We start from the raw sequence: 16,074 nt of genomic DNA on the forward strand, positions 1-16,074 counted from the left end.
TTTGTGAAGTGCACATTTTTACACTTCTGAACACTGAAAGCAAGTTGCCAAGCTTTACACCACTTTGAAATCGTGTGAAGACATGACAATGTTTGTGCAGCTTTTTACAGATAGTGCTTCATTACAGATAGTTGCATGACCTGGAAAAATCTGACATTATTAACATTCTCTGCATCGTCATTAACCAGCAAGGGTCCTAACACACTTTTCTGGGACACACCCGAAGCTACTTCTACTAATGTCAATGACCGTCCATTCAAGATAACATGCTTCGTCCTCCCCAACAGGAAATCCTCAATCCAGTCACAAATTTCACTTGATACCCCATATTTTCGTATGCGCTTTTGATAGTAGAGACAGGTGTGGTACTATGTCAAATGCTTTCTGCATGTACTTGACTTGCCTTAATTCGTGGTCTTCAGAACCTCATGTGAGAGAAGTGCGGGTTGGGTTTCATATGATCGATATTTTCGGAACGCATGCTGGTTGTCGCTGAGATAATTCTGTAGAGATACCTCATAACTCTTGAGCTCAGAATGTTTTCTAAGATTCTACAACAAAAGGATGTCAATATCTTCTGGTGCTTTCGCTACTCTTCTTGTATATGGGTGTGACCTTTGCTTTCTTCCAACTATCTGGCACGGTTTTCTGTTCGAGGGATTTACGGTTATGGTTAAAACAAGGGATAACTCAGTCGCAGTATAATGTGATACGGGATTCCGTCGGATGCTGAAGCTTTGTTCAGGTTTTGCGTACAACAGTTACTTCATTCTCTCGGTAGACACAGAAGTTGCTAATGATAACTACATAGATTAACAGCCTCCAATTTGAGTACAATCACTTTTCGTAAACCTTATTTCAGTATTTGGAAGAGTTTGTAGCACTAACGCTGTGTCTATGTTGCGTGGGACACTCTATCAGCTTGCTGTTAATACAGCTACTCTCCTATTAGATAAGCTATGGAACATCACTGTAAGAGACAACTAATGAATTTCTACATTGGTAACCGAAAACAGTTTGTAAAACGTAAATTAGTTACAAACTACGGCGTGCACATACTTTATTCAACATGTAAACGTCACTACATGTATTCGGATTTATGTTATGACATTTCAATGTGCCTGCCATCATTGGCGAAGATGTTGCGCAGACGAATAGCGAAATTCTGCATGACTCGCTGAAGTTTCGGAACATCGATGCTGTCGATGACCTCCTGAATGGCTGTTTTCAGCTCAGCAATGGGTTTGGCGTAATTGCTGTATACCTTGTTTTTAATGAAGCTCACAAAAAGGAGTCGCATGTGTTCAGATCCAAGGTCCATGCCAGTGGCCTCTGGGTACCCCAGAGCCAGAATACGGTCCACAAAGTGCTCCTCAAGGACATCAAACATTCTCTTGCTTCCATGCGGTCGAGATCCATATTGCATGAGCCACATCTTCTCGAAGTCAGGGTCACTTTGGATTATAGGGATGAAATCATCTTACAAAACCTTCACGTGACATCAAGGAATATCGGACCGATTATTCCGTGACTGGGCATTGCACAACACACAGTCACTCGTTGAGGGTGAAGAGACTTCTCTATCGCGAAATGCGGATTCTCAGGTCTCCAAATGCTTCAATTTTGCTGACTGACGAACCCATGCAAATTAAAGTGAGCTTTGTCGCTAACCAAACCATATTCACATCAAAGTCCTGTTTCTCAATTCTGTGGACAATAGTGTTGGCGAAACACAACCGCTGTTCCATGGCCCTGGGGCTTAATGGCTGATGGATTTGGATTTTGTATGGGAAGAGATGCAGGTCTTCAAGAATCTGTCGCAGCGTCTCCCGGTTGATTCCCACCTGCTGTGCAGCTCGTCTCATCGATTTCCTGGGACTGGCTGGAGACACAGCGCGTGTCTTCTCGATGCTTCCAGGCGCTTTCACCCTTTTCGGACGACCGACATTGCCAACACTGTCCACACCAACACTACCCGTTCACTCAAACTTGTGAATTAAATTCTCGATTGTTAGCACACTTTGACCGGCTGTCTTCAGCTTGCACTCTGTCGCAAACTTGCATTGAGCCGCAGTTGGGCTGTTATTGCTCGCATAATGACCTTTACAAGCGCTATACGCTCAGTCACCCTGTACCGTCACATTTTCACGTGCAAATGCGCATTCCATTTCCCATTATGCACCGCGGCCTACCGTGCAGTTTGACCGTCCTAACGCAAACTGAGCTGTTCAGAAGTAATGAAGATTTTATTTCATATACTTCAATATGTCGCCCTCTCTCTCTCTCTCTCTCTCTCTCTATATATATATATATATATATATATATATATATATATATATATATATATATATTCTACAATTTCTTGATTTAACCATTCAAAGCAGTCTGAAACTGAGCATGTATTTTGACTCTTTTTAGTGCGTAAGCCATGTAAGGATATATATGTAGTCAGTATGATCAGCAAGTTTTGCAAAGATACTGTTGTCCGAAAGATTGTACCCCATACCTTATTTTCCGCGTAACTGAATTGTTGGAACGGTTATTTGATGAGCAACGACCAAACAAGAATGATCTGTGGAGCTAAATGTAAGTAACCATGGTGTGCATTTTCTGCAAATATTGCTACGCTGGCCATAATAACCACGAATATTCTAAAATCTACTTTGAACGAAACATACACAACACTATGTGTGTTTGATTCATAATGTATGAAATATTCTGCCAAGAATCGACTGAACAGGCAATCAATGGAAATGTATATTGCTTTTGAAAAGATTGCAGGCCAACACCTGTTCTTGGCGTGAAGCAGAACAACCCTAGAAATGAAGAAAAATCTTACATCTGCAGCCACTAGCAGCATTCTATGAAAACGGTCCACGACATGCAGGATTAAATAACCCAGTGGATTGAGATATATATTATGCCTCTGCACACAGTAAAGCCTAAGCCTCACTTTTAAGAAATACATTCTACAAAACCGTTTTTAGGTGAAGAATAAGAAGTGTTTTGACAAAAAGTACGTAAACAGCAGCAAACTATTTGTGTTTAATCACTTTCCGATGTCAACGACATAATCAGAAGACTATATTATTGAGTTGTGTATGGAGATTTGTAGTCTCTGCTGTTTTGTGCATACGCAGTGAATCATTCGATAGTAAATAAAGTATAGGGTGTATCAAAAAGAATCATCCGATTTTAAAAATTCGTAACTGTTATGTTATTTGAGATATGTGCCTGAACAATGTACTGCTGGAGAGAGCAAACTCTCGAGTTTTACAAAGTTCCCGCTAGGTAGCAGCAGTGTGTGCCCACTTCATTTTTAGTAAAAATGGTGTCGCGACAACAGAAAACGTTTTGTGTCTTTTACGTTTTGCGCAGTGCCGTTCAGTAATAACTGTTCGACGTGATTATCATACTAGGCATGGCATGGATCCTCCTACAGCACAGAGCATTAGACGATGGCTTGAACAATTCCGAGAAACAGGTTGTCTGTGTAAAGGCAAATCGCCGGGTCGTCTCCTAGTGTCTGACGCAGACGTCGAACGCATTCGCCATATTTTCGCAAAGCGTCCTTAGAAATCCGTTCGCCGTGCAGTTCGACAGCTCAGCATACCCCCGACGTCCGTCTGGCATGTGTTGCGTCGACGTTTACACATGAAACCACACAAAATTCAGCTACTGCAAGCTCCTCTTGAAGGTGACAACGGCCACTCCTGCCGGAGGTTCGAGTCCTCCCTCGGGCAGGTGTGTGTGTGTTGTTCTTAGCATAATTTAGTTTAAGTTAGTTTAAGTAGTGTGTAAGTCTAGGGACCGTTGACCTCAGCAGTTTGGTCCCTTAGGAATTCACACCCATTCCAACATTCGAAGGTGACAAACAACAAAGTGTGGAGTTCTGTAATTTCGTTCTTGGCAAGGTGGAGGATGTCAGTGTTCTTCCAAGCTTAGTGTTTCGTGACGAGGCGACATTCCATTTAAATGGAAAGGTGAAACGTGATAATATGAGAATATGGGTACGGAACAACCACGTAAAGTTTTCCAACATGAGAGGGGCTCTCAAAAATGTAATGTGTTTTGTCGAGTTTCACGGGAAAAGGTGTATGGTCCATTTTTCTTTGCTGAGAACACTGTTACAGATAGCACATATCTCGATACGCTTGAGAATTTTCTTTTACCACAATTGGAGACTGATTCGAATGACTTAATTTATCAATAGGATGGGACACCGCCACACTGGCATGTGTCCCATCGGTCGCACTGAACCAAATTATTCAGCCTTACGTTACTAGCCTCCAGGGTCACCGGACCTGACTGTATGTGATTATTTCTTGAGGGGGTTTGTAAAAGACTGTTTTTAAATGCCTCCGTTACCAGCAACAACGAATAAACTGAGACATCGCATAGCAGCAGCTGTGGAAGCTGTAACTCAAGACATGTTCACAGCCGTGTGGGAACAGTTTCAATACCACATTGACATAGGTCGTGCATCTCAAGAAGGGCATATTGAACACCTATGAAAAGGTATGAAAAAAACTTTTTGAGTTTCCTGTTCATCAAAAAACAAAATTCATTGTATATGTTGATTAGTTTCATAAATATGGATGTGCCAAACAGGATGATTCATTATGATACGCCCTATACTATTATTGTTATTGTTATTATTTATGCAGTAACAATAAGGAACTTACTGCCCGTCAGCGACGAGGTCGTAGACGGCAGTGTGCAGGAAGAGCATGAGCAGCACGGCCACGAACATGTTATAGACGGTGTGGAGGTGTTTCACTCTCATCAGGTTCGTCAGCAGCGACTCTCTGGGCAGGAACTGTTTCTCCGGCAGCGCTCCCGAACTGGGCTGGTGTCTGTGGAGAGATCCAAAGATGCACCTTGACAACACACTGTCCGAAAGACTCACTTATACAACTGCCATAGTCCACTATCTTGATAATAGCAATGACCTCATAGGTCAAATTACAAGGTGACAATTACTGAATTACACTACTGGCCATTAAAATTGCTACACCACGAAGATGACGTGCTACAGACGTGAAATTTAACCGACAGGAAGAAGATGCTGTGACATGCAAATGATTAGCTTTTCGGAGCATTCGCACAAGGCTGGCGCCGGTGGCGACATTTACAACGTGCTGACATGAGGAAAGTTTCCAACCGATTTCTCATACACAAACAGCAGTTGACCGGCGATGCCTGGTGAAGCGTTGTTGTGATGCCTCGTGTAAGGAGGGGAAATGCGTTCCATCACGTTTCCGACTTTGATAGAGGTCGGATTGTAGCCTATCGCGATTGCGGTTTATCGTATCGCGACATTGCTGCTCGCGTTGGTCGAGATCCAATAACTGTTAGCAGAATATGGAATCGGTGGGTTCAGGAGGGTAATACGGAATGCCGTGCTGGATCCCAACGGCCTCGTATCACTAGCAGTCGAGATGACAGGCATCTTATCCGCATGGCTGTAACGGATCGTGCAGTCACGTCTCGATCGCTCAGTCAACAGATGGGGACGTTTGTAAAACAACAAACATCTGCACCAACAGTTCGACACCATTTGCAGCAGCGTGGACTATCAGCTCGGAGACCACGGCTGCAGTTACCCTTGACGTTGCATCACAGACGGGAGCGCCTGCTATGGTGTACTCAACGACTAACCTGGGTGCACGAATGTCAAAACGTCATTTTTTCGCATGAATCCAGGTTCTGTTTACTGCATCATGATGTTGCGTGTATTCGTCATCGCCATACTGGCGTATCACCCGGAGTGATGGTATGGGGTGCCATTGGTTACATGTCTCGGTCACCTCTTGTTCGCAATGACGGCACTTGGAACAGCAGACGTTACATTTCAGATGTGTTACGACCCATGGCTCTACCCTTCATTCGATCCCTGCGAAACCCTACATTTCAGCATGATAATGCACGACCGCATGTTGCAGGTCCTGTACGGGCCTTTCTGGATACAGAAAATGTTCTACTACTGCCCTGACAAGCACATTCTCCAGATCTCTCACCAATTGAAAACGTCTGGTCAATGGTGGCTCGTCACAATACGCCAGTCACTACTCTTGATGAACTGTGGTATCGTGTTGAAGCTGCATGGGCAGCTGTACCTGTACACGCCATCCAAGTTCTATTTGACTAAATGCTCAGGCGTATCAAGGCCGTTATTACGGCCAGAGGTGGTTGTTCTGGGTACTGATTTCTCAGGATCTATTCACCCAAATTGCGTGGAAATGTAATCACATGTCAGTTCTAGTGTAACATATTTGTCGAATGAATACCCGTTTATCACCTGCATTCCTTCCTGGTGAAGCAATTTTAATGGCCAGTAGTGTATATGAAAGAAATGAAAGTTATTTACAAACTACGGCGTGCACACACTTTATTCAACATGTAAACTTCAATACAGGTATTTGGATTTAGGTAGTAATATGTTCGATGTGCCTGACGTCATTGACGATGATGTAGCGCGGAAGAATAACTAAGTCTATGACCTCCTGAATGTCTGTTTTCAGCTCAGCAATGGTTTTGGAGTTACTCCTGTGCCCCTTGTCTTTAAATATAGCCCCACAAAAAGGAAGGTGGGTGCCAACAGAATTTTTTCGCAATCGTAGGAGAAACTGGTGATTGAAATTTCATGAGCAGATCCCGTCGCAACGAAACACGCCCTTGTTTTAATGACTGCCACTCCAATTCACGTAGCATGTCTGTGGCACTATCTCCCCTGTTTCGTGATAATACGAAACGAGCTGCCCTTCTTTGAACATTTTCCATGTCATCCGCCAGTCCCACCTAATGCTGATCCCACACCGCACGTCAATACTTCAGAATACGGCGGACAAGCGTGGTGTAAGCAGTCTCTTTTATTAGACCTGTTGCACCTTCTAAGTGTTCTGCCAATGAATCGCAGTCTTTGGTTTGCGCTACCCACAATATTATCTATGTGATCGTTCCAGTTTAGGTTATTTGTAGTTGTAATTCCTAAGTAATTGGTTGAGTTTACAGCTTATGGGTTTGTGTGACTTACCGCATAGTCGGAATGTAGCGGATTTCTTTTAGTACTCACGTGAATAGCTTCACACTTTTCTTTATTCAGGGTAAACTGCCACTTTTCGCACCATACAGATATCTTATATAAATCGTTTTGCAATTCGTTTTGGTCGTCTGATGTCTTTACAAGACGGTAAATGACAGCATCATCTGCAAACAATCTAAGACAGCTACTCAGATTGTCTGCTACGTCGTTAATATAGATTAGGAACAATAGAGGGCGTATAACACTTCCTTGGGGAACGCCGGATATTACTTCTGTTTTACTCGATGAATTTCCGTCTGTTACTGCGAACGGTAACTTTTCTGACAGGAAATCACGTATCCAGTCGCACAGCTGAGGCGACATTCCATAGGCACGCAGTTTGGTTAGAAGACGCTTGTGGGGAAATGTTTCGAAAGTCTCCTGGAAATCTAAAATTATGCAATCAATTTGACATACCCTGTCGATAGCACTTATCACTTCATGAGTATGAAGAGCTAGTTGTGTTTCACAAGAACGGTATTATCTGAATACGTGCTGACTATCTGCCAATAAATCGTTTTCTTCGAGGTACTTCATAATGTTCGAACACAGTATGTTCCAAAACCCCACTGCAAATCGATGTTAGTGGTATGGGCCTGAAATTCAGCGGATTACTCCTACTTCCCTTTTTGGGTATTGGTGTGACCTGAGCAATTTTACAATCTTCAGGTACGGATCTTTCTGTGAGCGTGCGGTTGTATATAATTGCTGAATATGGAGCTATTGTATCAGCATACTCTGAGAGGAACCTGACTGGTATACAATCTGGACTGGAGCCTTGCCTTTATTAAGTGATTTAAGCTTTTTTGCTGCGCCGAGGATATCTACTTTTATGTTTCTCATCATGGCAGTTGTTCTTGATTGTAATTCAGGAATATTTACGTCGTCTTCTTTTGTGAAGGAGTTTCGAAAAACAGTGTTTAATAACTCTGCTTTAGTAGCACTGTCATCAGTGACTTCACGGTTGTTATCGCCCGGTGAAGGTATTGATCGCGTCTTGCCACTGGTGTGTTTTATGTATGACAAGAATCTTTTTGGGTTCTCTTCCAGATTCCGAGACAGAGTTTCGTTGCGGAAATCATTAAAAGTATCTTGCATTGAAGTACGTGCTATATTTCGAACTTCTGCAAAACTTTGCCAATCTTGGGGATTTTGCGTTCTTTTAAATTTGAAATACCTTTTTCGTTGCTTTTGCAACAGCGATCTGACCCGTTTTGTGTAGCATAGGGAATCAGTACCATCACTTATTAATTTATGTGGTATATAGCTCTCAATTGCCGTCGAAACTATCTCTCTGAAATCATCCCACATCTTTTCTACGCTTACGTTATCAGATCGGAAGGAATGGAGACTGTCACGATACTCCCCATTTTCCAGGAGTATTTGTTGCTAAGAGGTGAAGTTTGCTTTCGCCACCATTAACGCTTCGAGTGGGCTCATGAACTAATTGTCCAAGATAATTTTCTGAGCCGGCCGAAGTGGCCGTGCGGTTAAAGGCGCTGCAGTCTGGAACCGCAAGACCGCTACGGTCGCAGGTTCGAATCCTGCCTCGGGCATGGATGTTTGTGATGTCCTTAGGTTAGTTAGGTTTAACTAGTTCTAAGTTCTAGGGGACTAATGACCTCAGCAGTTGAGTCCCATAGTGCTCAGAGCCATTTGAACCATAATTTTCTGAGAAAGCATTCAGTACAATTTCGGATGACGTTTTACGCCTGTTGCCGGCTTTAAATGCATAATTTTTCCAGCATATCAAGGGTAGATTGAAGCCACCACCGACTATAATTGTATGAGTGGGGCACCTATTTGAAATGGGACTCAAGTTTTCTTTGAACTGTTCAGGTGGGTAAAACGATTCAATTAATAGTTTAGTCAGATTGTCAAGTATAACCTCTACCCAAACTATTTCGCAGGAACTATCTAAATCAGTTTGACTACAAGGTAAACTACCTCTGACAGCAATAAATACTCCACCACCAACTGTATTTAATCTATCCTTTCTGAACACTGTTAGATCGTTTGGAAAAATTTCGGCTGAACTTATTTCCGGCTTTAGCCAGCTTTCTGTACCTACAACTATTTCAGCTTTGGTGCTTTCTATTAAGGCTTGGAGCTCACGTTCTTTCCCAATACAGCTACGAAAATTTACAACTAAAATACCGATCATTTCTACAACTACCTTACTGTCTTTTACCTGCCCCCTTTTAGACGGGCGCCCTTTCTGTTGTTTCCTGTGACCCTACAACCTAAAAACCGCCCAGTCCCTTTCACACAGCCCCTGCTACGCGTGTAGCCGCTTCCTGTGTGTAGTGGACTCCTGACCTATTAAGCTGAACCCGGAAATCTACCACCCGATGGCGCAAGTCAAGGAATCTGCAGCCTACACTGTCCCAGAACCGCCTGGGCTTCTGCTTCAGACCCTCCATTCGGTTCTGAACAAAAAGGCGACAGTCCGTTCTATCGACGATGCTCCAGATAGTGAGCTACGCCTTAATCTCGCAAGCAAGACTGGCAGTCTTTACCATTTACGCTAGCCACCCGAAACCAGAGAGAATCTCCTCCAATCCAAATCGACACATATCATTGGTACCGACATGAGCCACCACCCGCAGTTGGCTCCACCCTGTACTCTTCATGGCATCCGCAAGCACCCTTTCCACATCCGGAATAACTCCTCCCGGTATGCACACGGAGAGCACAATGACTTCCTTCCCCTCCTTGGCAGCCATGTCCCTAATATCCCCATTATGCGGAGCTGCCAACTACCAGTAAACCCACCGTCTGTGAATGCCCAGACCATGTGGGGCGAGAAGCTTCCTCTGGAGCAGGATGGACCACTGCATTCGGCTTAGAGACTTCGTCAGCCATAGATAACGCCCGAAACCTGTTCTTCAAACGAACAAGGGAGACCCTATGATCGGCCCCTTGAAGTCTTTCGCTGCCTGCCAGCCTTTGGAATGATCTCGCACTCGACCACTGGTGGGGGGTCAACCTCAGTGCAGGCAGTACCCCGGGCGGTCACAGCAGTGGACCGACCGGGGGACACGTGGGTGTGCTTGATGTCCCTCGCATCCCCGCGTCCGACCCCCTACAGTCACGCACCTTGGTAGCAGCCTCAAGCTGTGTGATGGAAGCCAACACAGCCTGGAGCTGTGAGCGAAGGGTCACTAACTTAGCTCGTATCTGTACACAGCAATCACAGTTCCTATCCATTACTGAAATCGCTCCTGTTTGAAGCTCGTAAAAACATAACAAACGAACAGTTTACTCGGCTTATTAGCAGCAGGAATTCGAAGAGCTCTCTCACTCTAATCGACACTGAGCTACAGTAACCAAAACAAACAAAAGCCTGCATGATACCAGAGTCGATAACAAGGGAGGTACTGTACACTACACTGTTAATAAAATTAAAAAGGTTGTAGCTAGTAAGCATTCGAACACACAAGCCCACGCGGGATTAGCCGAGCGGTCTAAGGCGCTGCAGTCATGGCCTGTGCAGCTGGTTCCGGCGGAGGTTCGAGTCCTCCCTCGGGCATGGGTGCATCTGTTTGTCTTTAGGATAATTTAGATTACGTAGTGTGTAAGCTTAGGGACTGATGACCATAGCAGTTAAGTCCCATAAGATTTCAAACACATTTGAACATTTGAACACGCAAGAAATTACAAAAATAAACTAGTAACTACACAGGTATCTGTAAATAAGTCGCTCCTGTTGGAAGCTCGTAAAATATATAACAAACGAACGGTGTACTCGCCTTATTAGTAGCAGGAACACGACGTGCTCCCTCACTGACGGTCTAACCGATGCTTGAAGGTACTATGTACACATATATTATGTAATAAACGCATTGCACTTACTGTGAAATCCAACTGTAATTTCTCAAGTACTGCAACATCCTTGAATCTTCTAACTTGATAAGAAACATTCGAGCAGTAACTTTCTACGGACGTGGGTAGATAAATGACAAAATAAAATAATAGCAACAACCGCATTTCGAACACTGGGCGCGAATGTGAGGGGCCGCAACGCTACCCCCTGCGCGTTAAAACCATCTAAACTACATCGAAAACTTTCGACACCGTTTTCTCAGGTATGGTCGAGTATCTACGGGAAAGCCGAGACATGTTTTCGCTTATTATGACTCCTCTTCCACTGAGCGAAGTTTCTGAAAAATCGGGTTGACACTTTCCGTGCTCTACTCTTAAGTCAATAATATTCATCGTATTGCTTTTTCTTTCTTTCTGTTTATTTCTGCCTCTATTATAGCTACCTTTACACGAATCTACATGCATTTTTCCTACGAAATCTCTTTTCATTTTCAGTCGAGTGTTCTTCTCCTGTCACGGGAAAGAGTCACATGTTTTCGTTATGTTCAGTCCGTTACGATTTTGTTACTCTTCAGTAACCAGCTGAAACACAAGAGGAACCTCAGGAGAACGGGACATTGCATTTATTCTCTTTTGTGGCGCATTATCCGGAAAGAAAGGACGAATTCTTGGGAAAGAAAGTGAAGACTGTCAACCATCCACCAATTAAAAATGGGGCACTACTTGGTAGCATCAAGGAAGGCCTCTGACTACGGAAATCCAGAGTCTACAAGAGCCCCTGACAATGTGGCATGACTTACACAGGTCAAACAGTGTGTGCTGTCTAAGACCGTTGCAGAAAGAACCAACGGTACACTAGACTGCAGCAGCCTAACTAATCGGTATCTGGGGAGCATTGCCTGTCGCAATTATACAGAATACACTGTGGTCAAAAAAGTCATGCGATACTTCCTAATATCTTCTCGGAACTCTTTTTGCCAGGCGTAGTGCAGCAACTGGGTGTGGCATGGAGTCAAGTCGTTGGACGTCCCTTGTAGAAATATTGAGCCATGCTGCTTCTCTAGCACTGCATAATGCGTTTCCGGTGTAAGATTCTGTGCACAAACTGACCCCTCGATTATATCCCACGAAAGTTCGACGGGATTCATGTCTGGCGATCTGGGTGGCCAAATCATTCGCTCGAATTGTCCAGAATATTCTTCAAGCCAGTTGCGAACAACTGTGGCCCGTGACATGACATTGCTGTTTGGGAACATTAAGTCCATGAATGGCGGCAAATGGTCTCTACGCAGCTGAACACAACCGTTACCAGTCAATGATCGGTTCAATTCGACCAGAGGACCTAGTCCACTCCATGTGAACACAGCTTGCTCCATTATGGAGCCACTATCAACTTGCACAATGCTTTGTTGACATCGCGGGTCCATTGCTTCGTGGAGTCTGCACCACACTGGAATCATAACATCAGCTCTTACCAACTGAAATCGGAACTTACCTGTCGAGGCCTCCGTTTTACTGTCGTCTAGGGTCCAGCCGATATGGTCACAAGCCTAGGAGAAGCGCTGTAGGCGACGTCGTGCTGTTACCAAAGGCACTCGCGCCGGTCATCTACTGCCGTAGCCCATTAATGCCAAATTTCGCAGCACTATCCTAGCGAATACGTTCGTCGTACACGTTTATATCTGCAGTTATTTCACGCAGTGTTGCTTGTCTGTGAGCAATGACAAGTAAACGCCGCTGCTGTCCGTCGTTAAACGAAGGCCGTCGGCCACTGCGTTGTTCGTGGTGAGAGGTAATGCCGGAAATTTGGTATTCTCGGCACACTCTTGACACTGCGAATCTCTGTATACTGAATTCCAATACGATTTCCGAAGTAAAAGGTTCCATGCGTCTAGCTCAGGGCTTAACAACTGGCCGGTTTTGAGCGCGAGTACTCGCGCCTGCTCAGGCATGTGCTTGCGAGCAGGTGCAAGGTCTCGAAGTAGGGAGGGAGGGGAGGGAGGGGAAATGCGCGCGCACGTTTGATTGTGATCTCGCGTTCTTAGCAGATGTAACTAGCCATCTGAATGCTTTGAACATTTCACTACAAGGTAAAGATCTGCTAATTACTCATTTCATAGATCGAATACGAGCTTTTAAAATGAAATTGACACTTTTGGTGAGTCAGCTGGAAACAGGAAACCTAGCTCATTTTCCTAAATTATCATCCATGCAAGATGTTCACAAAGACTGTTAACGTTATTCACATAGTTTAGTTGATCAGCGCTTTCAAGATCTGACAGCACTAGGCAGGCAGTGATTTTGATTTGTTCTCTCCATATTCGGCGAATATTTAAGAGATTCGTCCTGAGCTGCAGCAAGAAATTAATGACCTGCAGTGTGACAGAGAATACAGAGACAACTTTCAGAACAAGAAAAACGTTTTGGAATTCTACAGACACTTCCCTCAGGATAGATTTCCTCGTTTGCACAAACTGGTGGCTACAATAATGTCAATGTTCGGTTCCACGTATGTTTGGGAACAACTGTTCTCTGTAATGAAATGTAACAAGACGCGCCTGAGAAACGCATTGTCTGATCGAAATTTAAACTGCACGCTGCGCCTAAAATGCACAAGAACAATTACTCCGAACATAGACGCAATTGTAAAGGGCAAAGAGTACAAGATAACCGAGAATCCCACACTTCAATGACACCTTTTATTGTGTAACAGTTCACAAATTAATGCGAATGTAGAGGCATACACTAAGCTAATAAAATTACGTGGCACGTGTACATTCTCCTTTATTTGTTTCATTTGTCGCAGTAATAATTCGTGAGTGATATCCCTGCAGGTGGCCGCGGATTTGCATTGACTGGCGGCAGCTGTTGTGTGCCCCACGTGACACTCCCCCCTCTCCGCTCTGGTCCGGTAGTGGGGGTAGCGTGCTCGCGATGCTCCGTGCTCGCGCCTTGCTGCTCACAGCTTGCTCCGCGAGCACGTATGTTGTGAAGCCCGGGTCTACTCCAACTACCATTCCGCATTCAGAGTCTGTTACTTCCCGTCGTGCGGCCGTAGTCACTTCGGAAAATCATGATGTCGTTTCTCGCTACTGCTGATTACTTCTCACTACTTTCGTATCTCTTCGATTTGCTTTCAATTTATAATCTGTACTCATTACACTGTTCATTGCGTTCAAAAGGTTCTGAAACTCTTTTTCAGTTTTACTAAGGACAGCGAAACTTAACACTGACATCCATCCTTTCACCTTGAATTTTAATTCTCCTCTTGAAACTTCCTTTCATTTCCGTCATTGCTTCTTGAACGTATAGTTTGAACAGCAAGGACGAAAGACTACACCTTTTTAATCCGTGCACTTCTTTCTTCGTCTTCCACTTTTATTGTTTCTTCTTGGTTCTCTACATATTGTGTATTACCTGTTTTTCCCTATAGCTTAACCCTATTTTTCTCGGAATTTCGAGTCTTGCACAATTTTACATTTTCGAACGCTTTTCCAAGGCCGACAAATCCTACGAACGTGTACTGATTTTTCTTCATTCTTGCTTCCATTATCAACCGCAACGACAGAAGTGCATCTATGGTGCCTTTACCTTTCCTGAACAGGTTGTCATCTACCAGATCCTAAATTCCCTTTTCCATTCTTCTGTATATTATTATTCTTGTAAGCAACCTGGACGCAAGAGCTGTTAAGCTGATTGTGCGGTAATTGTCGCAGTTGTCGGCTGTTACAGTCTCCGGAACTGTGGGAATTATATTTCTCCGAAAGTTTCTTGGTCTATCGCCAGCCTCATAAACTCTGCGAACTAACGTGAATAATCGTTTTGTTGTCATGTCCCCCAATAATTTTAGAAATTCCGATGGAATGTTATCTGTCGCTTCTCCCTTATCTGATTTTAAATGATACAAAGCTCTTCTAGATTCTTATTCTGACACTGGATCCTCTATTTCTTCCCTATCGATTACTGCTTCTTCTTCTTCTTCTTCTTTTTCTTCTTCCATCACGTCGTCCGATAAGTCCTCCCCCTCATAGACGCCTTTAGTGTGCTCTTTCCACCTATCCACTCTCTTCTCTGAATTTAACAGTGGAATTTCCATTGCACTTTTAATGTTACCACCCTTGCTTTTAATTTCACCAAAGGTTGTTTTGACTTTTCTGCATTCTGAGTCAGTCCTTCCGACAACCATTTCATTTCGATTTCTTCACATTTTTCATGTAGCCATTTCCCCTTAGCTTCCCTGCACTTCCTACGTATTTCATACCTATGCGACATATTTCTGTATTCTTAAATCTTTGTACTTCCTTCTTTCGTCGATCAAGTGAAGTATTTCTTCTGTAACCCATGCTTTCTTCGCAGTTACCTTCCTTGTACCTACGTTTTTCTTTCCAATTTCTGTGATTTCTATTTTTAGAGGTTTCGATTTCTCTTCAGCTGATCAGTCTACTGAGCTATTCATTATCGCAGTATCTATAGCCTGAGAGAACTTCAAGCTTATCTCTTAATTCCTTAGTACTCTCATATCCCAGTTCTTAGCGCCCTGATTCTTCCTGGCTGGTCTGTTAAACTTCAGGGTACACTTCACAACTACTAAATTGTGATCTGAGTCTGTATCTGCGCCTGGGTACGCCTAAAATCCAGTATCTGATGCCTTTTCCAAGTATACCGCCTCCTTCTCTTGTGATTCTTGAATGGGGTATTCCCTATTATCATCTGAAATTTATTACAGAACTCAGTCTTTCTTCTCTCTCATTCCTACGAAGAAAACAATATTCTCCCATAACCCTTTCTTCTACTCCTTCCCTACAACCTTATTCCAATTCCAGTTTTTCATCCCCCTTTACGTACTGAATGGTTCAAAGGGCTCTAAGCACTATAGGACTTAACATCTGAGGTCATCAGTCCCATAGACTTAGAACTACTTAAACCATGCCAGAGGCAGGATTCGAACCTGCGACCGTTTCAGCAGTGCAGTTCCGGACTGAAGCGCCTAGAACCGCTCAGCCACAGCGGACGGCTACGTACTGAACTACCCGTTCAATAACCTCATATACGTTTTCTATTTCTTCATCTTCTACTGCGACAGTTGCATGTATGCCTGAATTATTGTTGTCGTTGTTGGTTTGCTGCCGATTCTTATGAGAACAACGATGGTACTGAACTGTTGA

At 43.8% G+C, this 16,074-nt stretch overlaps 1 protein-coding gene across 3 annotated transcripts in view; it reads right to left on the minus strand.

Annotated features, from left to right (window-relative positions):
• LOC126235977 (sterol O-acyltransferase 2-like) overlaps window positions 1–16,074 on the minus strand; it is a 263,506-nt gene that overhangs the window by 181,316 nt on the left and 66,116 nt on the right. For 2 of the 3 annotated variants that reach the window (XM_049944955.1, XM_049944954.1), the window contains exon 4: window positions 4,686–4,856. The exons of the other annotated variant lie outside the window; for it this stretch is intronic. In XM_049944955.1, coding sequence (XP_049800912.1) covers window positions 4,686–4,856 — 171 coding nt within the window. The remainder of the gene's footprint in view (window positions 1–4,685; window positions 4,857–16,074) is intronic. 3 annotated transcript variants of the gene reach the window in all.

The sequence above is a fragment of the Schistocerca nitens genome, chromosome 2 (assembly GCF_023898315.1).
Source record: "Schistocerca nitens isolate TAMUIC-IGC-003100 chromosome 2, iqSchNite1.1, whole genome shotgun sequence".
In the NCBI taxonomy this organism is placed as follows: Eukaryota; Metazoa; Arthropoda; class Insecta; order Orthoptera; family Acrididae; genus Schistocerca; species Schistocerca nitens.